This window comes from Myotis lucifugus, unplaced genomic scaffold (assembly GCF_000147115.1).
Source record: "Myotis lucifugus unplaced genomic scaffold, Myoluc2.0 scaffold_2, whole genome shotgun sequence".
In the NCBI taxonomy this organism is placed as follows: domain Eukaryota; kingdom Metazoa; phylum Chordata; class Mammalia; order Chiroptera; family Vespertilionidae; genus Myotis; species Myotis lucifugus.
In genome coordinates, this window is record NW_005871050.1 from 25390647 (window position 1) to 25417915 (window position 27269).

The 27269-nt window shown below is 38.2% G+C and overlaps 1 protein-coding gene and 1 pseudogene across 1 annotated transcript; both read left to right on the forward strand.

The window, feature by feature from the left end:
- Window positions 1-6593: 6593 nt before the first annotated feature.
- Window positions 6594-8546, forward strand: LOC102441253 (52 kDa repressor of the inhibitor of the protein kinase-like). Its single transcript, XM_023757417.1, is given in 5 exon segments — window positions 6594-6810; window positions 6903-7040; window positions 7099-7579; window positions 7581-8458; window positions 8530-8546. Coding segments are annotated over 5 exon segments (1731 nt in total).
- On the forward strand, window positions 8473-9026 carry LOC111826722 (annotated as a pseudogene).
- Window positions 9027-27269: the final 18243 nt, after the last annotated feature.

The following is a 27269-nucleotide window of genomic DNA, read 5'->3' on the forward strand; positions in this document are numbered from 1 at the left end:
AATTTGGAACAGTCAGTTTTCATTTGCTTCATTAAAGTTATAAGGTCATAAAAGAGTTAGGTAATGCAAAAAGCTATGGTTCTATTTATACGTACATTAGAAGGAACTTCCAGGTGTTCCTATAAATCCTCAATGTATTGTTTCACAGTACTAATTTAATGCCAATGTAACTCTAGATAAAGTTAAATATTGTTAAGCTATCACTGTTCTCTTGGGAACTGAACTCTTTCCTCTCAGGCTTTGGATTTGACATAGCATTTGACTTTTTGTGTAGTAATTGACATGTGCCAGGACAATGAGGGATTGGAATCTACCCCAAATCTAAGCATAATGAGTAAATTTTGCTTATACACTTATCACCTATTCCTATTCAGTAAAAGCAACAGATTCATTTAGCTAAACTATTCCAAACACTAGCACTATACTGTCCTCAACTAATTTCAAAATGCTTTTTTACTTCTGCATATGTTAAATACTTTTTACACTTTAAAATTATTGAGTATGAAGATAAAATTGACAAATATTAAAATTGAAAAGGTAAATATATGAAATAATCAAAACTGTAAATTAAGTATTTGGGAAGTGAAAACTGGAAGCTTACATTAAATTCAGGAAAACTTTTAGACTCTGTACATCAAAAAAAAAAAACTACGAATCAGAGTAGCCATATTTGGAATACTTCCTGTTCTTGGTCAATATTTTTATGTTGTTTTCTAAAATTATTATTGATCTTAGAGAGAGAGAGTAAGGGAGAGAGAAAGGGAAAGAGAGACATCAATTGGTTGCCTCCTGCACACATCCCGACCAGAAACCAAACCTGAGAATTGAACCAGTGACCTTTATGTGCATGGGATGATGCTCCAACCAACTGAGCAACACCAGCCAGGGAAGTTAAATCTTTTCACAACTGCCTGGATGCAGAAAACCTTTTTAAAAAGACACTCTCTAAATCTTTTGTTCACATGGTCACACTCTGATGCTTAGATGTTCCAGTATCTAATATGGCCACAGTAGTCTTGATAACCAAGATCATTATTTCTCCATCTTTAGAAACCCACCGAGGAAGACCATACCCAGTAGATCTCAAGCTGTTGTGTATGAGAATGAATATTCCCTTTTGTTTAATACCTAAATGCAGTACATCTATTTTGGATTGTATATTGTGTTTGTATGTTTATGCTTTATTCATAGTAATTTCTCATGTTATGTAATTGATTTGCATTGCACATAAACTGTAAATAAAAAGAAATGGCTGAAAGTGCAAAATAAATTATGTGTAAAAGAATACAAGTTCTGAATTTCCCTTAGAAATAGTAAATAATAATAAACATTTACATAGTACTTACTGTGTTCCAGGTCCTGTTGTAAGTATTTTACATGTTAACTCATTTAATCTTTACAATAAGCCTATAAGACAGATGCTATTATTATCTCCCACTTTACAGATTTAAAAAAACTGGGGCACATGGATGTTAAGCAACTTGTCTAAAGTTCACACTGTTGACAAGTAACAGAGCCAGGTTTTTAAATGCGGTTTATGTTCTTAATTGTCATACTTTACAGCCTCTTTTTTCTGTTTCATTTTTTCTCATAATTTTTCTATACAGCCTCTTGAAGATGACATTTCTTCTTCTATCTCCATTTTTCCTTCCTCCCTCCATCCTTCTCTTCCCTTCTACCCTCTCTCCTTCCTTCCTTTTTTTCATTTCTCTGTCCTTCTTTTGTTCCTTTTTCTGAGAAATCAAATGTCAGCAATTTTGCCCTTGCAGCTGCTTTGCTTTTACTACACTTAACTTTAGCAAATGTATGCATGCTTTTCAAACTAAGATATGTGTGGTTATATATTGAAAGACTGTCAAACCTCAGAGGGAAGGTAGGGGAGGGTGGGGGGTAAGGGGGAGAGATCAACCAAAGGACTTATATGCAAGCATATAGGCCTAACCAATGGACACAGACAACAGGGGAGTGCGGGCATGAGTGGGGGGTATGGGGGGTAATGTGAGGATAAGGACACATATGTAATAACTTAATCAATAAAGAAATGTTTAAAAAATAAATAAAAATGTTGAAAGTTCAAAAAAAGAAAGTATATGAATTCATAGGCTAAACAAAGACCATCTTGGAGCATCAATTTTAGTCAAGCATATATGGTTTGTGGAGTTAAATTTACTGAGCACTTAATATGAGTCAAGCATTTAGTCCTCAAACAATCACATAAGGTAGGTATTGTTATTATTCTCACTTTAGTGATAAGGAAACTCAGGCTTATAGAGACAAAGTAACTTGCCTAAAGTAATTGCTAATAAGCAGTAGAGACATCTTATCTTGAAAGCTAACTTGAAGCCTTACTGATGCCAATTACTCCCAACTACTATGCTCCATTTCTTTAAAGCATGGATATAGTGTAAAAAGCAAAATTCACATGCATAACATTTTAAGAAACATCAAACCTATAGCCAGCTACTTTGAGCTACACTGTCCTCAGTGGCTTTGGCTAATGTTGTGGGAGAAAATGAAAAGCCCTACAAAAAGTGTACAGAACCAGAATTGGGTGAGATTAGCAGATTCATATTGACTAATGGAGATAGTCTTGTGAGCATCTAACTCTGGTTCTCTTTATCAGCCAGGGTCTCAACAAAAAGCAGATGGCACATTCAAATTAAGAGAATTTAAGAGATGTCAAGCTAAGAGGATCTTTTCCCCAACTGTGAGATATAGTCCTATATAATAAAAGCCTAATATGCAAATCAACTGAACGGCAGAACAACCGGTGGAATGACCAGTCACTATGATGTGCACTGACCACCAGGGGGCAGACGCTCAATGCAGGAGCTGCCCCCAGTCTGTAGTCCCTAGGCCAGCCAAGGCGGGGTGCCAGTGAGGGCTCCCCCATCTCTCCATGTCCGCCCGCACAGGGAGGCAACTGGCGGCAGTGGGGGGGGGCAGTGAGTGGGCAGCATCAGGCAGGTGCCAGCAGGGGGGCCCCAATCACCCCGCTAGTCTCCCCACAGATCAACCCTGATCCCCAGCCAGGACTAGGGACCCTACCCATGCACGAATTTCGTGCACCAAGCCTCTAGTTCAGGGGTCCTCAAACTACGGCCCGCAGGTCACATGTGGCCTGACGAAAACATTTATCCGGCCCGCCTGTTGCTTAGCAGCTGACTCATCCCCGGGCCCACAGTGCGCATGTGTGGAATGTGCGCCGCACTCTCCGACTCCCCTCCTTCTCTCTGTCTCTCGACTCCTCCTCTCAGTCTCGGGTGTGATCGGACAAGTCACGAGCTTGCCTGTGCAGAGCCTGCTGCTGCTGCCTGAGGACCGAGGTAAGAACAAGTTAGGATTTAGTTTTTTTTTAAGTTAGGAGGTCTATTTTTTTTTATTTTGCAGTTAGTAGGGCCTTTTTTTTGAAGTTAGGAGAGCCTTTTTTTTTGAAGTTTTGTTTTTTTACTTCAAAATAAGATATGTGCAGTGTGCATAGGAATTTGTTCATAGTTTTTTTTTAAACTATAGTCAGGCCCTCCAATGGTCTGAGGGACAGTGAACTGGCCCCCTGTTTAAAAAGTTTGAGGACCCCTTCTCTAGTTAATATATAAAAGGGGCTATTTATATAAAAGTGGATTTGATATAGGAGACACATAATGGATAGTGCAGTAACTCAGAGCTAGTAGTAACAAAGCTATTACCAGCCCTAGGCCTGAAGGCACAAGGTGAACGGTGATTGCTGGATGGAAAAGGAGACAGAGGTGTGGAGAAGGCTTCCTTGAGAGGAGCATTGACCTTTGTTTGAGGGACACAGCCACTCCAAGAAAACCTCACAGTGAGGGATCCAAAGGAATCAATACTCTGCCCTCACTCTCCTCCTTCCCTCTGACCTCCTGTGGGAGTTTTCTGTTAGCCAAACTCAGCCAAATGCCAGAGGGCAAGAGAGCTGGTTAATGTAATCCATACAGTTCAGATTACAGAGGACAGAGAGCAGGGAAAAGAAGAATGGAGAGAGGATTTGAACAGGGCAAATAGAAGACATCTAGCACAAATACTTTATGACAGTGCTGAGGCAACAGAGACCTATCAGAATGTCCTATTACCCCTTTCTGCTGATTCCATGAAGACAATAGAAGTGACCTCCAAGAGATTATTTTAGACCTTAGATACTAACATTCACAGTGTGTTAATAAAGATATTACTAGCTGCTCTAAACACAAATTTCAAATTCTTAGTGGCATAACACAGTAAAATTATTTCACAGTCCAATGTGAATGTTCTTGGTTGTGAAGGGCTTCCACATGGGCATCAAGCACCCAGATCCTTCCATCTCATACTTCTGACCTTCTCTGAACACTTGGAGTTCTCTCCATTAAGCCAGTAGATAGGGAAATAGACTAAAGTAATTGCTTCTTAACTACTTTGGCCTAAAAATGACAAAGCAATTCCTCTAAAATGCAATTAGTGAGATGGCCCTATCTAGATGTGAGAGGGGCTGGAAATGCAGTTCATAGCTTGATAGCCACTATGCAGCAGCAACCCTACAATATGGGATGGAAGCAGGAATCTTTGAGAGAATCATTTAGACATCCTTGCCACAGATAGCTTTGCAGACTGATATAAACTTATTTATACAGACAGGTAAATATCCTATAAAACATTTAATCAAGCAGTTATTGCAGGCTATTTATATGGTAGGTATTGTGTGGAAGAGAAAGGAAATATCAGGCATGCTGACTATCCTTGAAAGACTTACAGTATTTGCAGAGGCATCAAGGTAAAATAACTAGAACTGAATCGGTTATTTGGCTGTTTTCCAGTTCTTCATGCTTGGTACCATGGAAACATAAACATATGAATGATTGATTTAAGTTATTCATTTTGATATCTAGATGTATGCAATTTCTCCACACAGACTCAAATAATTCTGTCATTCTTATTAAAATTGGTCCATCAGTTTTGTTAACCACCAGTAACTTTTGGTTATTCAGAAAACATACTTAAGCATTTTGTCTGTACCTGTAGCAACAGCCCTGGGTCTCCTGATCACTACAGGCCAACCCCCTCATCGCCCTTAGTATCCTTAGGCCATTCATTTAATCCCAAGGAATAGTTATTAAGGAGCCTAATTTTATTATCTTGTAAAAAGAAAAGAATTCCAATTCATTACAAGTAATTTTACCCCAAGGTTTCAATCTCATTCCATTTCCATTGACTTAGGCTTTTTCTTTTTCCCATCATAGGTCCTTTAAGGCATCTTATTCTTTGAGATTTAATTCTGTTTAAAAAGGCAGTGACACACAGGTCAGGTTTATTTTGTAAAAGTCAAAAGCCGCCTGACAGAACAATTAACAAGGGGACTGTGAAAAGGGCTGGAATCCACAAATATAGACAAACATCTGCATTCCTGACATGCCAACCTCATGTTATGCTGGAGGAAAAAGTTATACTTGTAATGATGTGAATATGTGAAATATTTCTTTCTCCTCTAGAGCTAAAAAAAGGCTGTAATGGGATTTAAAATAAATAAAACGGCAGGTACCTGCCAATGAAGACATGGAGGAGGCAACATAAAGAGCCTGGATAATTGAAGTTCACAATTATTTTAATACCTTAATATGAGACTGTCAAATTTTCAATCTCCTTCTGTAACCAGCCAAAAATTGCTTATATGAAGAAAGACCAGTTCCTTTAAACTGCACATCCTTTTCCTGGGCTTTCCTTAAGAGATACCAATTAGCAGTGAAAGGGTTGTAGACTTATGGTAAAAAGAAAAGGAGCTTGGAGCTGACTATAAACCCTATGGAGAGATTAACCTGCAGCCATATAATGCTGATCAAATGGAATTAAAATAAAGCACCTTACAGAATTCCCTGGCCATTGCTCTGCTGACTGGCCACACTTCCCCTAGTACAGCCTCTTCACCATTTCAAAGTAAGTGAAAAAAAGCCTTAAGATATTGTATGATTGGGAAGGAGAGTTTCACACCAGTCCAGTAGCCAGTCTTGTGATTATACAGGGTGGGGCAAAAGTAGGTTTACAATTGATCTCATGGAAAATAATACAATAATCCAATATAATAAAAGCCTAATATGCTAAGTGTCCAACTGTTCCTTCAACCATTTGATCAGTCACTATAACTTGCACTGACCACCAGGGGGCAGATGCTCAGACCAGTAGGTTAGCTTGCTGCTGGGGTCCAGTCGATTGGGACTGGGTAAGACAGACCAGACTTGCCCTGGAGCCCTCCCGCAGAAAATCCTCGGCCCCAATTGGCCTTGATTGGGTCCCTCAGCCTGGCCTGTGCCCTCTTGAAATCCAGGATTCCTCAGGGGATGTCAGAGAGCTGGTTTCTGCCCAATCCCCACAGGCCAGGCCAAGGGACCCCACCGGTGCAAAAATTCATGCACTGGGTCTCTAGTTACTAAATAATAATACAAGAATAGTTTCTGCCCTCCCGCCCGCCCCTCCCCCCGGTGCACCAGCCTTGCCTGGCCGCTGGCCAGGCTCCCCTCCCTGGCCCCGACGGGTGGGCGGGCTGCCCTGAGGAGGCGGGGAGGGGAGCGCCGGGCCAGCCCGTGGGCAGGTGACAATGCCGAACTTCTGAGATGCTGAACTTCTGGGCGGCCCCCAACTGCACGCGGAAGAGCACTCAGTCGGATCTGGCCTTCTTCAGGTTCCCGAGGGATCCAGCCAGATGCCAGAAGTGGGTGGAAAATTGTAGAAGAGCAGACTTAGAAGATAAAACACCTGATCAACTAAATAAACATTATCGATTATGTGCCAAACACTTTGAGACCTCTATGATCTGTAGAACTATACATTTTGCAGAGGCACCAGAAAACTAAAGAATGATTGGGTTATTTATTTCTCAAAATTATTTGAAGCAGATACTTGTGAAGTCATTGGGAGAGTCCTTAGGACAGTTCTTCGAGATAATGCAATACCAACAATATTTGATCTTCCCAGTCATTTGAACAATCCACATAGTAGACACAGAAAACGAATAAAAGAATTGAGTGAAGATGAAATCAGGACACTGAAACAGAAAAAAAGTAAGGGCTAGTGTTAATGACTCAACTCCTGAATGCCTTTTAAAAAGGCCTTGACCTGTTGACGAAACTTCTGAACAGGAACAAAAACATAAAGAGATCAACAACAGCAATGCTCAGAACTCCAATACAGAAGGGGGTGAAGAACAGGATGAAGACATTTTACCTTTAACCCTTGAGGAGAAGGAAAACAAAGAATACTTAAAATCTTTATTTGAAATTTTGATTCTTATGGGAAAACAAAACATACCTCTAGATGTACATGAAGCTGATGAAATCCCAGAAGGTCTCTTTACTCCTGATAACTTTCAGGCACCGTTGGAGTGCCGGATAAATTCTGGTGAAGAGGTTCTGAGAAAGCGCTTTGAGACAACAGCAGTCAACACACTGTTCTGTTCAAAAGCACAGCAGAAACAGATGCTGGAGATCTGTGAGAGCTGCATTCGGGAAGAAACGCTCAGGGAAGTGAGAGACTCTCACTTCTTTTCGATTATCACTGATGACCTAGTGGACATAGCAGGGGAAGAGCACCTGCCCCTGTTGGTTTGTTGACGAAGCTCATAACCTGAGAGAGGAATTTGTGGGTTAAGAGCCTTATGGAGCTGATGCCGAAATTTTGGCTATGAAATTTCACACTATGATAACTGAGAAGTGGGGATTAAACATGGAATATTGTCGTGGCCAGGCTTACATTGTGTCCAGTGGATTTTCTTCCAAAATGAAAGTTGTTGCTTCTAGACTTTTGGAGAAATATCCCCAAGCTGTCTACACACTCTGCTCTTCCTGTGCCTTAAATATGTGGTTGGCAAAATCGGTGCCTGTTATGGGAGTGTCTGTTGCATTAGGAACAATTGAGGAAGTTTGTTCTTTTTTCCATCGATCACCACAACTGCTTTTAGAGCTTGACAATGTAATTTCTGTCCTCATTCAGAACAATGAAGAAAGGGGTAAAGAACTGAAGGAAATTTGCCATTCTCAGTGGACAGGCAGGCATGATGCTTTTGAAATTTTAGTGGACCTCCTACAAGCACTTGTTTTATGTTTAGATGATATAAATAATGATACAAATATTAGATGGAATAACTGTATAGAGGGCTGAGCATTTGTACTCTGTAGTGCAGTAACAGATTTTGATTTCGTTGTTACCATTGTCATTCTTAAAAATGTACTATCTTTTACAAGAGCCTTTGGGAAAAATCTCCAGGGTCAGACCTCTGATGTCTTCTTTGCAGCCAGTAGCTTGACTGCGGTGCTGCATTCACTAAATGAAGTGATGGAAAATATTGAAGTTTATCATGAATTTTGGTTTGAGGAAGCCACCAATTTGGCAACCAAACGTGATATTCAGATTAAGCTCCCTGGGAAACTCCGCAGAGCTCAGCAAGGGAACCTGGAATCAAAGCTGACCTCTGAGAGTTACTGTAAAGAAGCTCTAAGTGTTCCAACAGTGGAACACATTATTCAGGAACTGAAAGATATATTCTCAGAACAGCATCTCAAAGCTCTTAAATGCTTATCTCTGTTCCCCTCTGTCATGGGACAGCTCAAATTCAATACATCAGAGGAGCACCATGCTGACATGCACAGAAGTGACTTACCCAATCCTGATACACTCTCAGCTGAGCTGCATTGTTGGAGAATCAAGTGGAAACACAGAGGAAAAGATATAGAGCTTCCATCCACCACTTATGAAGCCCTCCACCTGCCAGACATCAAGTTTTTTTTCCTAATGTTTATGCATTGTTGAAGGTCCTATGTATTCTTCCTGTGATGAAGGTTGAGAATGAACGCTATGAAAATGGGCGAAAGCGTCTCAAAGCATACCTGAGGAACACTTTGACAGACCAAAGGTCAAGTAACTTAGCTTTGCTTAACATAAATTTTGATATAAAACATGATTTGGATTTAATGGTGGACACATGTATCAAACTCTATACAACTAAGTCAGAGCTTCCTACAGATAATTCTGAAACTATCGAAAATACCTGACTTTTAAAATGGGTTTTCTCTTATATCTGATATTGAAAAAAATATAAGAAATTTGAAACTATAGAAAAGCAATAAGATATATGTAGGCCACTTAATCACTGAATATCTTGAGTACATTAGCCATTGATAATCTGACTATTTAAATGGCCCGTTTGAACTCTCATGCTTTGAAGAACTAACTGTTCTTCCAGAGGGTAGCATTGAAAGTGCCACGCTGCACTTCTGCGTGGTCTCTGCTAATGGCACTTTGGAATTGTTTTAGTTAAATCATTTTAGACATAGCATTTATTATCACTGTGGATCCTGTTGTTAGGTATTGAGTTACCAGTTCTTTGAAGAAATAAATTTTGAGAAGGTGTGAGAGGAATATGTTTCATAAAATTTTACGATGAAGCTCATGACTAACCTTTGAATAGCAGGAGTTTTAAGTTTACTATTAAAAATCTTTAATGAACAGTTAAATTACCAGATAGTGAAAGAAACGTGAGCTTGCCAAACAAGGATTTCAGTGTAGATTTTGTCTTTATTCGATAATCTTAAACAAGTTACTGTTAAACATTGAAGGAAGAACCTGCCATTGTTCCACATCTGGGTGTTGCTGTTTACATTCCTTTGATGAGCCTATATCTTCATAAGCTTTTTAGCAAGTATATGTCGAACACTTCTTTTTCATGGTCAAGACAGGATCAGAGGCTATGGATACTGACAACAGATTGGTCTGTTTTATTCTGTCTTTTTCCATGATTATATCTATTGCCTCGTCTTGATTTATAAGCAAAACCTAGACAACCTACAAAAATGTGTTTTGTAGTTTATCTAGGAATAATACAGAAAATATTGCTGTTATTTTTGGTGAAGAAAGTCAATTTTGTACAGTTTATTTCGACGTAAATAAAATGTGAATTTGGTGTGTTTTTTTTTAACAAAAAGAACAAACTCTGGGTTTCACGTACTCACAACTGTAAACCTACTTTTGCCCCACTCTGTATAATACAAGTGGCCATTAATAGAGTGTTCTTTAAATGTTCTAGGAAGGCCCTTTTGCCAAAACAAGCTATTCTTCCTTATCTCTATGGTTAAATTTCTCTTAACAAAGCCAAAGTTCTTCCTTACACAAATATAAATAAAATTAAAATATTAACCCCATGAAAGAGCCCGGAAGGCTGATGTCTACCCAGTCTTTCAATGATGAGGTCAATAGGAAAAGAAGACCTAGAACTTCAATGAATGCTCTTCAGATTTCCCCTTCAAGCTCATCAGTTTCTCTAAGAAGGACACAGTACAAAGAAGATTCAGGTAGTGAGAAAGGCAACCTAGACAAAAACTAGCAAGGGCACCTTGGATCCCAAAGGGATTGCCAGAGCCAGCTCAGATGTTTTGAAGGTTTTTTGGTTTGTTTGCTTGGTTGGTTGGTTTTTGTTATTTAAGATCATCTGATTCTATTTTTTTAAATTTATTTATTTATTTCTAAAGTTTTACATATGTCTCCTTTTTCCCCAATTGACAACCCCCCCCCCCCGCAGCCATTCCCACCCTGGGCAAGACCCCACCGCCCTAGTGTCTGTGGCCATTGGTTATGCTAATATGCATGCATACAAGTCCTTTGGTTGCTCTCTAAACCACCTCCCCTCTGTTGTTATTTGTTCTGGATCTATTCTTGTTCATCAAATTATGTTGATCATTATATCCCATATATGAGTAAGATCATGTGATATTTATCTTTTCTGACTGATTTATTTCGCTTAGCATAATGCTCTCCTGGTCCATCCATGCTGTTGCAAATGGTAAAAGTTCCTTCTTTTTTATAGCAGTGTAGTATTCCATTGTGTAGATGTACCACTGTTTTTTTAATATATTTTATTGATTTTTTACAGAGAGGAAGGGAGAGGGATAGAGAGTTAGAAACATCTATGAGAGAAAAACATCAATCAGCTGCCTCCTGCACACCCCCTACTGGGGATGTGCCCACAACCAAGGTACATGCCCTTGACCAGAATCAAACCTGGGACCCTTCAGTCCACAGGCCAACGCTCTATCCACTGAGCCAAACCAGTTAGGGCCGTACCACAGTTTTTAATCCACTCATCTGCTGATGGGCACTTAGACTGTTTCTAAATCTTAGCTATTGTAAATTGCTGCTATGAACATAGGGGTGCATATATCGTTTTTGATTGGTGTTTCTAGTTTCTTGGGATATATTCCTAGAAGTAGGATTACTGAGTCAAATGGGAGTTTCATTTTTAAATAAATGAGGAAACTCTATACTGTCTTCCACAGTGGCTGCACCAGTCTGTATTCCCACCAGCAGTGCAGGAGGGTTCCTTGTTCTCCACATCCTCGCCAGCACTTGTCATTTGTTGATTGGTTGATGATAGCCATTCTGACAGGTGTGAGATGGAATCACATTATTGTTTTGATTTGCATCTCTCAGATGATTGGTGACTTTGAGCATGTTTTCACATGTCTGTTGGCATTCTGTATGTCCTCTTTCGAAAAGTCCTTATTTAGGTCCTTTGCCCATTTTTTGATTGGATCATGTATCTTCCTTTTGTTAAGTTGTATGTGTTCTCTGTAAATTTTGGAGATTAAGCCCTTATCTGAAATATCATTGGAAAATATGTTCTCCCATGCAGTGGGCTTTCTTGTTGTTCTGTTGATAGTTTCTTTTGCTGTGCAGAAGCTTTTTATTTTGATGTAGTCCCATTTGTTTATTTTCTCCTTGGTCTCCATTGCCTAGGAGCTGTGTCTGTAAAGATATTGCTATAGCATATGTCTGCTATTTTGCTGCCTATGGAGTCTTGTAGGATTTTTATGGTTTCCCATCTTACATTTAAGTCATTTAGCCATTTTGAGCTTGTTTTTGTGTATGATGTAAATTGGCAATCTAGTTTCTTTCTTTCTTTTTCATGTATTTGACCAAATTTCCCAGCACCATTTATTGAAGAGACTGTCTTGACTCCACTATATGCTCTTATCTCTTTTGTCAAATATTAATTGAGCATAATGGCTTGGGTTGATTTCTGTGTTCTCTGTTCTGTTCCATTGTTCTATATGTCTGTTCTTGTGCCAGTACCAGGAAAATTTTGAGAACCATGGCTTGGTAATATAGCTTAATATCTGGTATTGTGATCCTTCCAACTTTGTTCTTTCTCAGGATTGCTGTGGCTATTTGGAGACTTTTTTTATTCCAGATGAATTTTTGGAGAGTTTGTTCTAGATCTTTGAAGTATGCTGTTGGTATTTTAATGGGGATTGCATTAAATCTATAGATTTCTTTGGGTAGTATGGACATTTTAATGATGTTGATTCTACCAATCCAAGAACATGGTATGTTCTTCCATCTGTTTATGTCTTCCTCTATCTCTTTTTTTCAATGTCCTATAGTTTTCTGGGTAGAGGTATTTTACCTCCTTAGTTAAGTTTATTCCTAAGTATCTTACTTTTTTTGGTGCATTGGTAAATGGGATTTTGTTTGTTTGTTTGTTTTTCGTTTCTCTTTCTGTGAGTTCATTATTGGTGTATTAAAAAGCCAGAGATTTCTGGGTGTTAATTTTTTATCTTGCTACTTTGCTGAATTCATTTATTAAGTTCTTGTAGCTTTTTGATGGAGTCTTTTGGGTTTTCTATGTATACAATCATGTCATCTGCGAATAAGGACAGTTTTACTTCTTCTTTTCCAATTTGGATACCTTTTATTTTTTCTTGTTGTCTGATTGCTATGGCTAGCACTTCCAGTACTATATAGAACAGGAGTGGTGAAAGTTGGCATCCCTGTCTTGTTCCTGTTCTTAGCAGAAATGAGTTTAGTTTTTGCCCATTGAGTATGATGTTGGCTGTAGGTTTGTCATATAAAGCTTTTATTATGTTGAGGTATGATCCCTCTATTCTCACTTTGCTGAGAGTTTTATCAAGAAAAGGTGTTGAATTTTATCAAATGCTTTTTCTGCATTTATTGATATGACTATGTCACTTTCGTCTCTCAATTTGTTAATGTGATGTATCACATTTATTGATTTGTGGATATTGTACCATCCTTGCATCCCCAGAATAAATCCCAGTTGGTCATGCTGTATGATTTTTCTGATGTAATGCTGAATCTGATTTACTAGAATTTTGTTGAGGATTTTAGCATCTATGTTCATCAAGGATATTGGCCTGTAGTCCTCTTTTTTTGTGGTGTCTTTATCTGGTTTTGGAATTAGGGTAATGGTGGCTTCATAGAATGATCTTGGAAGTGTGCCTTTCTCTTGAATTTTTTGCAGAAGTCTGAGTAGGATAGGTTTTAGTTCTTCTTTGAATGCTTGGTAGAACTCACCTGTAAAGCCATCTGGACCAGGGCTTTTGTTTGCTGGGAAGATTTTTGAACACTGCTTGACCTATTCAGGCTTTTTTATTCTTCCTTATTGAGTTTTGGGAGCTTGTATTTTTCTTAGAATATGCCCATTTCATCTAGGTTGTCCATTATGTTGGAATAGAGATGTTCATAGTATTTTTTCATAACCCTTTGTATTTCTGTGGCATCTGTTGTAACTTCACCTCTTTCATTTCTGATTTTGCTCATTTGGGTCCTCTCTTTTTGCTTCTTGGTGAGCCTGTCTAGAGGTTCATCAATCTTGTTTATTCTTTCAAAGAACCAGCTCTTGGTTTTGTTTATCTTTTTTACTGTTTTTTTGTTTGTTTGCTTGTTTGTTTTGGTCTCTATGTCACTTAATTCCACTCTGATCTTTATTATTTCTTTCCTTCTGTTTACGTTGGGCTTTTCTTGTTGCTCTCTTTCTAACTCTTTGAGTTGCAGGGTAAGATAAATTATTACCATTTTTTCTTGTTTCTTGAAGTAGGCCAGGAGAGCTATGAACTTCCCTCTCAAGAATGCTATCACTGTGTCCCATAGATTTTGTATTGTTGTGTTTTCATTGTCATTTGTTGCCATGATGCTTTTTATTTCTTCTTTTATCTCTCTGGTAACACAATCATTGTTTAATAGCATGCTATTTAGCCTCCAGGTGTTTAAATTTTTTCATTGTTTTTATTTTATTTCTAATTTTATGCCATTGTGATCTGAGATGATGCTTGATATGATTTCAATCTTCTTGAATTTGAAGAGACTTTGCCTGTGCCCCAATATGTGGTCTATCTTTGAAAATGTCCCATGTGCACTTGAGAAGAACATATATTCCATGGCTTTGGGGTGAAATGTTTTGAAGATGTCAATTAATTCCATCTGATCTAGTGAGTCATTTAGGATTGATGTTTCTTTGCTGATTTTTTGTTTAGCAGATTTGTCCACTGGTATTAATGAGGTATTAATGTCCCCTACCATGACTGACTTGCTGTCAATCTCTCACTTGATATCCTCCAGAAGTTTTTTAATGTATTTTGATGCTCCTGTTTTGGGTGCATATATGTTTACCAGAGTTATATCTTCTTGTTGGATTGATCCCTTTAGTATAATGAAGTGGCCTTCCTTATTTCTTGTTATGGCCTTAATTTGAGGTATAATTTGTCAAATATAAGTATTGCTACCCCAGCTTTTTTTTTTTCATTTCCATTTGCCTAAAAAACCTTTTTCAATCCCTTCACCATCAGACTGTGAGAGTCCTTTGTTCTGAGGTGGGTATCTTGTAAACAGCAGATATATGGGTCATGTTTTCTTATTCACTCAGCTACCTATGTCTTTTGATTGGGGCATTTAATCCATTTACATTTAAAGTTATTATTGATAGGTACTTGTTTGTAACCATTTTTATTCTTAAGCCTGTGTTCCTTCTTCCCTTCCTATTTCTTCTTTTTACAAAACACCCTTTAGCATTTCTTGCATTTCTGGTTTGGTGCTAATGAACTCCTTTGGTCCCTTTTTGTCTGTGAAGCTCCCGATTGCACCCTCAACTTTGATTGATAGCCTTGCTGGGTACAGTATTCTTAGATTCAGACCCTTGCTTTGCATGACTTTGTATATTTCATTCCATTCCCTTCTGACCATATGTGTTTCTGTTGAGAAATCAGTCAATAGTCTGATGGGAGATCCCTTGTAGGTAACTTTCTGTCTCTCTCTGACAACCTTTAAGATTGTTACCTTGTCATTGGTGTTTGCCAATTTAATTGTAATGTGACTTGGTGTTGGTCTTTTGGGGTTCATCTTGTTTGGGACTCTGTGAGTTTCCTGGACTTGTGTGAGTTTTTTCTTCTTCCCAATATCAGGGAAGATTTCTGTCATTATTTCTAAAATAGGGTTTCTATTCCTTGCTCAGTTTCCTCTCCTTCTGGGACTCCTATTATGCGGATGTGGTTTTGTTTCATGTTTTCCCGAAGTTCCCTTGGGCTCTCCAACTGTTTTTTAAGGGTGTTTTATTTTCCAGTTGCTGCTCTGCTTGGGTGTTTTTTCCTACCTTGTGTTCTAGCTCACTGATGCAGTCCTCTGCTTCTTCTAGTATACTGTTTATGCTTTCTATTGTGTTCTTTATTGCAGCGATGTCATTTTTCATTTCTTCTTGGTTTTTCTTCATTTCCTCTTGGTTCTTACACATATTGTTGAATTTGTCTTCCATGCTTTTCAGCATCCTTATGACCATTGCTCTGAATTCTTTCTCTGACATATTTCTTGCCTCCATTTCGTTTACTTCCCTTTCCAGTGATTCCTCCTTTTCTTTTATATGGGGCTGTTACATTGTTTTCCCATGATCGTTCCTCTCAGGGTGTCTGGTTATGTAGCTCTCTCTCTCCTGCATTGACTTAAAGGCATAAAATACAACACGACAAGACACAATGCACAGGACACCAAACACAAATGTATTCACGATACCAATAACCCCAAATAAGGTGACCACCAGAGAAAAGAGAATTAGGGGAGTGAAAAGAGGGCAAAAATGATATTGAGAAAAGGAAAAAATCTAAGAGAGAAAAGAAGAGGAAAAAAAGGGGGAAAATATATGTATATGGGGAGAAAACTCCAAAAAAACAACAATTAATGAAAAAAATGCAAACAACAAACACCCAAACAACAAACAACCATCTGAATCTGTGGAGGCAGAGCTCTCTCTAGGCCCATGATTGGCAAACTGCGGCTCGTGAGCCACATGCAGCTCTTTGGCCCCTTGAGTGTGGCTCTTCCTAAGCCTTAGGAGTATCCTAATTAAGTTAATAACAATGTACCTACTTATATAGTTTAAGTTTAAAAAATTTGGCTCTGAAAAGAAATTTCAATCATTGTACTGTTGATATTTGGCTCTGTTGACTGATGAGTTTGCCGACCACTGCTCAAGTGATCTCTGACTTTTCTGCCCACGGATTGCCTCACCAGCTGTGTTAAATTCACCAATTCCGGGTGGATGTTGTTCAATTCAGCTGTTCCTTCTATCTGCTCTGTGAGAAGGTGCAGGACCCACCCACATATTCAGCAAGCCACTTTGTCTCCCCCTGGACAAAATTTTTAGGTGCCCGCGGCCAGGGAGACTGGAGTCTTGGTGTTCGTGGGTTTGCAGCTGAGGCAGCTCGTCCCTGGGTGTTGTGGTTGTAGGGTCCCTGGAGGTATCAGAGGTCTCTCCAGTTGAAGGTAAGGCTGGGCTTCTGGTCACAGCTACTCTCCCCTTCAAGATGACACAGTCTCTGCGGCAGAGCTGGCCACTGTAGGAGAGATTTCAGCAGTAGTAGAGGCTGCCCGGCCAGGGGAGCCTGGTCCGCAAGTCCCCAACAGTCCTGTGGAATATAGCTGTCCCTCACTCAGAAATATAGACACACTCCGCATGTCCACACACTCTCCTTTCACTCTTTCACTTGCTCACTATCTTGCAGCCTGCCATCCTATCGGCTGCCATCTCCTGATGTTTTAGAGTTTTATGAAAATATTGCTGAGAGTAGATTCATTTTTGCTTCTGCTTGGGTTTCAGTGGACAGTTTAACTTGTCTCTATTCAATTCTGGTAATTTCTCAACTGTGAAAATTATGCCTCCTTATTAGTTCTATTTTCTCTTCCTGGAACTCTTGACAGATAAATGTGAATACTTTCCATTCTATCCTTCATATTTCTTTAATATGTTCTCTAACTCTCTATTCTGCATTCTGGGTGACCTTTTCATTTAGAGACCTTGTTGAATAAAATATTTCATTCAATTCAGTAATTGTCCCTTCAGTGATTTCCAGTCTATTGCTGTATGTATCTACTGCAGTTTTATATTCAATAATATTTTGTATAAATTAACTTTATTGAGGTATAATGTACATGCAATAAAATCACCCATTAAATATGTTACTTGATGACAAATGTATATATTCATGTAATAATCAGTCCAATTAAGATAGAGAATATTTCCATCACACTAGAATGCTTGTGCTCCTTTGTAGTCCAGCTTCTTTGAGTCTAAAGCAGCAGCGAATGCTATTTATATATCAAAGATTAGTTTTGGTTGACATAGAATATGACACATATGGAAGCATACAATATATATTCTTTTGTGTCTGGTTCTTTTACGTTCAGCTACTGGTTTTGAAATTCACCCATTTGTTGATAGTATCTGAAGTTTATTCCTTTTTATTGCTGAGTAATATTCCATTTATAAATATGCCACAGTTTTTTATCTATTTACTAGTTTATGGACCTTTAGATTGTTTCCAACTTTTAACTATTATGAAGTCTTTGTGGGACATATATTTTTATTTTTATTGGGTAAGTACCTTCAAGTGGAATTGCTGAGTCCTATAGGGTAGATGTATATTTAACTTCATAAGAAACTGCCACACTATTTTATAAAGTGACTGTACCATTTTAATACCCACCAGTAATGGAAGAGTCCCAGTTGCTCTTTAGCCTTACCTAAACTTTTATCACCCTTCCTTCAAGCTCAATCATAGCTCATTTGAATAATTTCTAACAAGTTTCAGGAACTTACTATGTGCCAGGCAGGCATTGAGCTTGATACTGTACTTTTATTTCTTCCAGTCATCACAGCTACCCTTTGAGGTAGGTCCAAATACTACATATATTTTCTACAGATAAAGAATTTAAGCATCAGAGAGATTAAGTGACTCTAAATCATACAAGTAATAAATGATAGAGCCAGATTTTAACTTAGGCATGTCTAGTGCATAGTGTTTGCTTATAACTACTATGCTATATTGCCTTATTTGGTGAATACTCATGGTAAAACTTTAATTCACTTAGAGAATGCTAGAAATTAGAATGATCAGTTTTAGAGTGTCCTGATTTGCCCAGGACTGTTCCAATTTTAACACTAAAAGTCCTACATTCACCTGACAACAATTTGTTAGTCACAACCTATATGGTTATCACCTCCAAGAAATGACTGATGACAATAATTTCTAATTCATTTGAAGCATGGTGATACTTGTCACCAATCCAACTACTTTTCAGCAAAACCATACATTGTGATTAAAAGGTGAGTCGGCATTGGTTATATGTTTGAAAAAAATCTATTTGCCATTATAAATAAAAGACACAGGCTCAGTCTTCTCCATCACCCTGCTATTTCTAAAGATCACCACAAAATAAGCTGTTGCTATGTTCCCTTGAGAACCGAATAACTGAAACCCACTGACTAGATTTGAGTTAGTCAAATGGCCCCTCCGCTTGTGGAGTTATAAAAAGAACTGGCAGTCTTCTGGTCTATTTGATCAGTGTAGACAATCAACCTAGATAGACTGGTGCATCCAAATGGATTTTTAAAGTCCAAAGCTATTCAATTTCCTTGTTTCCATGTTAGACACTCACAATCTCAGCAGGCTAATTGCTAATTTTTCCTTGGTGTTGAGTATACCCAAGCCTAATGGTCTTTCCCATAACTCTTTCAGACCATTAACCCTTAAAACCTCAAAGAGATTATTTGGGTTTGGAGAATAAAAGCCAAGGTAACACTTGAACAGTTCAAAGAGTACTCAACCAAATTGGCAGAAGCTATCTACCTGACAGGGGGTTTTGTGTAAATTAGATGAGCATACTTCTCTCTTATTAGACAATAAATTGTTCCCAGTAACCAGGCTGTATTTCCTTGCTTTCCAATATCTCTAACTTAGTACTAAAAAGCACTAGGGAAAATTAAAGCCAGCATTTCTTAAGCCTGCTAAAGATGAGTAATCTTATATAAAGATGCTATATGATCTTTAAAAAACAAAACACTTTTTCTGAAAAGTCTCAAAGCTACTTGCAGTTTTGCCTGTAGTTCCCCCTAACTAAAAGCTTGAATTACAAGCTTGATCATAAATCCTTTATTGATACCCAACTGTTAAGTATTTTATTTGGCTCTCTTGGTTTCTGTTAATTCACTCAGTTGGTTTGAGTTTCAATGATCTCAAAAATACAGCATAATTGAACTTACACAGGTCTTTGTCTTCTGTTCCATTAGTCTGTCTGGAAAATCAGGTCTGTTTTTAAAACAAAGGTCTAAAAGTTTTCCTATTGTACTATCATGAAACCAGAATGTAGTGGTATTTTTTAAAAGCTAAAAATAGTTGCACTTATTTCAAATTGACCAGGTATCCAAAGAAACGAAGGTGGACTTATTTTTTATTTAAAAAATGTATTCTACCTAGTAGAGACAATTTTGTATTAAATTAGTGTTTAATACTAAATTGCAAGCTATTCCCAAGTTATCACATAGGAAAAATCATGCCTATCTCTACCCCATAGCACAGACCTTCCAAATATGCTCCTGCCCTCTCCTCAACATCATCCATGGAGACACTACAACTATCTTTCTCTTTTGGAAGTCCTTATTCAATGTCTTCTCTAGGTCCTAAAAAAATATTTTTGTTGTCTAAACTATATAACCAAAACATTTGAAAGAGAAAAAGTGGAGAAACGCTGAACCAAGAATATCAGTGTTAAGATAAGTGCGATGGGTCATGGGTATGAATGGATGATCAGAAATTGTGAGTACTGTGTTGGGAGGCAGGGCTAGATATTAGTGTGAAAGATGAGCTAGGTGTCAGGAGCCAGGTGTGTAAATACATACTTCATATAGAAGCTCTATTAGTTCATTTGGGTTGCTATAACAGAATACCAAAAACTGAGTGGCTTATAAACAACAGAAATTTATTACACACAGTTCTGGAGGCTAGAAGTCCAAGACCAGGATTGCCAGCGTGTTTAGGTGAGGTCCCTCTTCTGGGTTGCAGCCTTCTCATTGTGCATGCACATAGTGAAAGGGATTAGGGAGTTCTTGTGGGGGTCTCTTTTTTTAATTTTTATTATTTATTTATTTATTTATTTTAATTCTTTATTAGTTAAGGTATTACAAATGTGTCCTTATCCCCCCCCATTAACCCCCAACCTCCCCCACTCATGTTCTCATCCCCCTGTTGTCCATGTCCATTGGTTTGGCTTATATGCATGCATACAAGTCCTTTGGTTGATCTCTTCCCCTTACCCCGTCCCTCCCCTACTTTCCCTCTGGGGAGTGATAGTCTGATCGCTGTTTCTCTGTCTTTGGATCAGTCCCTGTTCATCAGTCAATGTTGTTCTCTATAATCCACAAATGAGTGAGATCATGTGATATTTATCTTTCTCTGGCTGGCTTATTTCACTTAGCATAATGCTCTCCAGTTCCATCCATGCTGTTGCAAAAGGCAAAAGTTCCTTCTTTTTTACCGCAGCATAGTATTCCATTGTGTAGATGTATCACAGTTTTCTAATCCACTCATCTGCTGATGGGCACTTAGGCTGTTTCCAAATCTTAGCTATGGTGAATTGTGCTGCTATGAACATAGGGATGCATATATCCTTTCTGATTGGTGTTTCTGGTTTCTTGGGATATATTCCTAGAAGTGGGATCACTGGGTCAAATGGGAGTTCCATTTTTAGTTTTTTGAGGAAACTCCATACTGTTCTCCACAGTGGCTGCACCAGTCTGCATTCCCACCAGCAGTGTACTAGGGTTTCCTTTTTCTCCACATCCTCTCCAACACTTGTTGTTTGTTGATTTGTTGATGATAGCCATTCTGACAGGTGTGAGGTGATATGGCATTGTTGTTTTGATTTGCATCTCTCGTTTAATTAGTGACTTTGAGCATGTTTTCATATGTCTTTCGGCCTTCTGTATTTCCTATTTGAAAAGTGTCTATCTAGGTCCCTTCCCCATTTTTTGATTGGATTGTTTATCTTCCTATTGTTAAGTTTCATGAGTTCCCTGTAAATGTTGGAGATTAAACCCTTATCGGTGATATCATTGGCAAATATGTTCTACCATGTAGTGGGTCTTCTTGTTGTTTTGTTGATGGTTTCCTTTGCTGTGCAAAAGCTTTTTATTTTGATGTAGTCCCATTTGTTTATTTTCTTTTTAGTTTCAATTGCCCTAGGAGCATTATCAGAGAAGAAATTCCTCCGGCATATGTTTGCGATTTCACTGCCTGTAGATTCCTCTAGTATTTTTATGGTTTCCCATCTTACGTTTAAGTCTTTGATCCATTTTGAGTTTATTTTTGTGTATGGTGTGAGTTGGTGGTCTAGTTTCATCTTTTTGCATGTATCTGTCCAATTTTCCCAACACCATTTATTGAAGAGACGGTCTTGACTCCATTGTATGCTCTTGCCTCCTTTGTCGAATATTAATTGGGCATAGTAGTTTGGGTCGATTTCTGGGTTCTCTATTCTATTCCATTGATCTATATGTCTGTTCTTGTGCCAGTACCAAGCTGTTTTAAGAACAGTGGCTTTGTAATATAGCTTGATATCTGGTATTGAGATCCCACCTACTTTGTTCTTCTTTCTCAGGAGTGCTGCAGCTATTCGAGGTCTTTTTTTATTCCAGATGAATTTTTGGAACGTTCGTTCTAGATCTGTGAAATATGCCGTTGGTAATTTAATGGGGATTGCATTGAATCTATAGATTGCTTTGGGTAGTATGGACATTTTGATGATGTTTATTCTACCAATCCATGAACACGGTATGTTCTTCCATCTGTTTATGTCTTCCTCTATCTCTTTTTTCAGTGTCCTGTAGTTTTTCGCGTATAAGTCTTTTATCTCCTTAGTTAAGTTTATTCCTAGGTATCTTAATTTTTTTGGTGTGATGGTAAATGGGATTGCTTTTTTAGTCTCACTTTCTGGAAGTTCACTATTGGTGTAAAGAAATGCCATAGATTTCTTGGCATTAATTTTGTATCCTGCTACATTGCTGAATTCATTTATTAAGACTAATAATTTTTTTATGGAGTCTTTAGGGTTCTGTACGTACAGTATCATGTCATCTGCAAATAAGGACAGTTTTACTTCTTCTTTTGGTGTAGATCTCTTTTATAAGTGCTCTAATTCCATTCATAAAAGCACCTCATGACCAAGACACCTCCCAAAGGTCCACCTCCTAATACTATCATATTGAGGATTAAAATTTCAACAGAAAAATTTTGGGGAACATAAATATTTAAACAGTAGCAGAAGCTGCACAAAGTCTAGGATTGTTCAGAAACCATTTCTTGAGCACCTATTATATATCAAGGACTATTTTAGATGTTAAACAAGACAGACAAAAATCCCCACTTTCTTGGACCTTGTATTCTAGTGTCATTTATATGTCATTCTCTGCTAGATTTATTATTTGTTTGGGGTTTCATCTTCACTCCCACTGCCACAACCCCGTTTAGTTTCAAATTCCCTCCTGTCAAGATTATAGCAATGATCTCTTAACTAGTTTCTCTGTCTCCAAGTTAACACCTACCCTCCTAATCACCAACAAATTAATCTTCTTAAAGCACACCTTTAAGCATGTTACTCTTCTGCTCCAAAATTTTCAATAGTTTCTCATTTTGAACTAATCTTAAAACTCTTTAGCTTGACTTAGGACTGTTGACAACTGGGCCCCAACTTACCTTTCCATCCTTGTTCCACATCACTGAACTACACTACCCTTACATTTTAGCCACTCTGTGCTTTCTCAAGTCCATTCCTTTGCCTACCTTATTCCCTTTGACTTGAATTTTTCTTCTCCCAAATAATTCCAATGTCTATATCAGACCTTCAAATCCAAATGGCACTAAAATGGATATTTACAGATTGCCCATATACTCTTCTCCTCAATAGAGCAATCTTCCCAGCCACACTTGATTTTGTTCAGCTTTCTCTCCAGTATCAGATCCCTGTCCAGAGTAGGGCCTCCATTGCATGTAGATAGACCTACTCCATAATGATCTAGCTGATTTTCAAGTACCACCTGTTCTAGATACCCTCCACCATCCTAGTGAACAGACTTTGTCCAGGATCCCAACCTCCTCTATTTCCTTGTCTGCTACATGTAGTCACCATGAAACTTCATATCTTCTCACCAAGTCTCCAAATGACAATTATGATCTTGATTTCATATACTAACTCCACCATTTTTCCTTCCTTTTATCTTTTGTTATTGATTAGTTGCTAAAACTATTAAGTGTGAAGAATTACAACCAGACATTTGTCTGTATAAAAAGGTACTAGTGTATGTGCATAGCTGAACCTTAGTGTCAAAATGTTAAAACTTCAGATAGCCTGCTTTCTCTTAGGCAACTCTGTCCATTGTCCCAGGCTCTCCAAAACCCAGGAAGATCTTTGAACCCAGTGCATTCGTGGGCTACTGGTGTCAGCATTTAGATGGGCAGCTCCATAAAATTTATCCATAGCTGCTGCCCTGTGAATGAATTAGCTCTCATACCAGTACCCCGCCTCCAATACTTTCAACCAAAGTCTTTGGTTTTGTAGTCCCCTAAAGCACAACAGTTTTAACTAGTTCATGTAAACTACTAATAATAAAATAGTATTTTTTAAATATATTTTATTGATTTTTTTACAGAGAGAAAGGGAGAGGGAGAGGGATAGCGAGTTAGAAACATTGATGAGAGAGAAACATCGATTCAGCTGCCTCTTGCATGCCCCCTACTGGGGATGTGCCCGCAACCCAGGTACATGCCCTTGACTGGAATCGAACCTGGGACCCTTGAGTCTGCAGGCGGACGCTTTATCTGCTGAGCCAAACCAGCTAGGGCTAAAATAGTATTTGAGAAGACTCATAATAGTATAATGATGATAGCAATAATAACAAGTAGCATTCATTGAGTTTTTATTATATGCCAGGCATTGTGCCAAGTACTTTGCCTTATCTCCAGTCTTACAACAACTCTATGAGGTAGAGACTGCACTATTTTTATTCCCATTTTACAGATGAAAAAACTGAAGCATATAAATATAGTAATTTGGACAATTTCAGACAGCTAATAAATAGTAGGAAATTGGACATCTGAAGATTATGTTCCCACAATTATCACTCCCTGGGATATCAACTCCAAATGTCTTTATCTGGCTCTCATGGACCTTGGCTAACTATGCTCTTTTCCTCATTCTAATTTCTGATTACTACTGAAAAAAGACTTTTCCTTTAAGCAAACCAATCATCCCCATTCTGAAGAACAATATTTCTTTAATTTGAGAATCTTTCTTTGATCCTTCATGATTCTCTCGCCTTCACTCTTTGAAACATACTTCCAAACACACCTTTCTAAGGAGCTTTACCTGAACAACTCCAACTCCACTACTTAGCCCAGAAATTTTAGAAAGAAACTAGTTACTGATGTTTAGAAGTATCAAAATATCAGTAACCAGTACACAGTACTATTCAAAGAGCTGCCCTTCCAAAGCCAAGGAGGATTTTTTAATTTGTTCACTCAATAAATATTTACTAGAGACTTACTGTGTATGAGGCACAATTTTAGGCTTTGGAGACACCATAATAAGCAATTCTTGCCTTTGGGGGAGCCTTACAACCTGGTTGGGGAGACAATGAACAAAATGAACAGGTCAGTGTTACAGTATGTTAGATAACAATGAATACCACGTAGAATAAAGCAGGGGATAGAAATAGGGAGTATTTGTAGTGGGAAAGTGATGTAATTTTTAATAGAGTGGGCAAGGTAGACTTTACTGAGAAGATGATGCTTGACACAATTCTGATAAAAACTTGAATTGACCCACCTGACATGTACCTCTAGATACTTGTTGATTGAGAAGCAAACAGGGTGGGGCATGTCAAATAAAAGCTTTCAAACCAGGTTGACGTGTCCAATGTGGATAAACCCTCATGGTCAAAGAAAATAACTAAAATGTCTTTATCACAGTTTCGACCATATTTTCTCCTCTTCAAAACTATTTGAACTGTATATAGCACAGCTTCACTTGTGAGGAAATAGAGCAGCATGGACCTTGGAATTAGACCAACTGGTATTCCTGTCTCAGTTCTGCCACTTAACTTGCTGTGTGACTTTGAAGCAAACCATGTAAATCAGTGTCTTCCGCAAGATGGGGATATAATAGTGGTTATATTGAAGGACTGTTGTGTGGATTTAATGGGACAAGGCATGTGCTACATTTCCCATGAAGTTCATAAAAGTTGTCTTGTTGTGGTAATTATTGCTGTTGGTTTTTGTCAGCAAGTATAAATGAATTGGTGCCCACAACATCCTAAAACAGACATTGGTTTCTGGTTTCTCAGATTCCACCAAGAAAATTAATTCAGACATGATTCCATGTTCAAAGCAGATTTTAAAATAGTTATTTGTTATGTTAAACTATATGTAGCAGTGGAAAACAATCATAGAGCAACAAATGAAGCAAATGGGTGAGGAAAAATAATAACACTGCTACAACTGAAAATGATTACTTCAATGGCCATCTACTGATGTGGACAGAGATTCTCTTTAAAAGGATGGACAAAAATAAAATAAAAGAATGGGAAAGCCGTCAGCAAAGCTGGAAGTGAGAGCTATTTTACTATGTGGCTTAATGCCAGAAATATCCTGTCATTAAGGATATGTTGCTTGTTTAACTTGAGTATATATTTTTTCTATTTTGATGACAGTTATTTGTGAGTAAAAAATATATCAAAGGTATGTGTTTGATCTAGGGCAGTGGTCGGCAAACCACAGCTCATGAGCCACATGCAGCTCTTTGGCCCCTTGAGTGTGGCTCTTCCACAAAATACCACGTGCGGGCGCGCACGTACAGTGCGATTGAAACTTCGTGGCCCATGCGCAGAAGTCAGTTTTCAGCCTGGACGAGTCTATTTTGAAGAAGTGGCGTTAGAAGAAGTGGGGGATGTCAGTCGGTCGGGCGATGGGAGACGTGGTGTAGGTGGGCTGCAAGATGCGCAGCGCGGAGGAGGTGCGCAGCAGTCTCATTGTGCAGTGGTTAGTGCTAGTCACATCCACAAATCGCACGTGGGTGGCAAAAGTACCTACTCAAAGCACAAAGTTACCTGTATTTTTCCAACCAGCTGTAAATCCTACAGGTATTTTTGTCATCAATTTAAGAATTGTAATTCTTTTATGTTGGTGGCTTTATTATTATAAAATGAAACATTTTTTTAGGTGCCCTGTTTGAGATGGCTACAAAGAAGAAGCAAAGAAAAACAGAAGACGAAAACTGTGAATTTAAAGTTGAATGTACCTACCTATATAGTTTAAGTTTAAAAAATTTGGCTCTCAAAAGAAATTTCAATCGTTGTACTGTTGCTATTTGGCTCTGTTGACTAATGAGTTTGCCGACCACTGGCCTAGGAGAAATGGGTCTTCATTTCAAATATATAAACAAACTTGTTTGGAATCTCAGTGAAATTTTGTTTTGGAGTTGACACCTAATGTTCTACATTAGAGCCTACAGTCTAGTTTTGTTATTTTTAACCAAATAATAAACTCGTTAAGATAGAAGTACAAAACAGACTCTTCATACTAAGCAAGTACATGATCCAAAATTAGTGCTATTTGAGTCCTGAGTTTCCATAAATTTTTCACATATTTGCAAAGCTACTAAAATATTTTTGAGAGGTTTTTTTAAAACATAAAGTGAGTCAGAGATAAATAAAGGGACCTAGGCATTAGATTCCAGTACTAGACAATTTGACTCATCTTTACCAATGGGCAAAAGTGGGTTTGCAATTGTGAGTACATGAAACAGAGTTTATTCTTATATTATTATTTATTCCTGTATTTATTATATATTTTTCTAGATGAACAGCTGTAAAACTACTTTTGCCCACATATATATTTTACAACCTAATTATTGCATTCTACTAGCAAACAAGTAGAAAAGACAACAAAAAGCCTTGTCCTTTAACCTTGCCTTCATGGGCCATAAACATTTCATTGTCCTTGTACCATTTGGATCTTCCTTGTACCATTTGGATCTTCTCCTCTTCTGAGATACTTGTAGTAAGTAATGTGTCTTCCAGCAGAATCTCAATTTCTCTTGCCATACTTAAGGCCCAGGAATCCACACAGGCA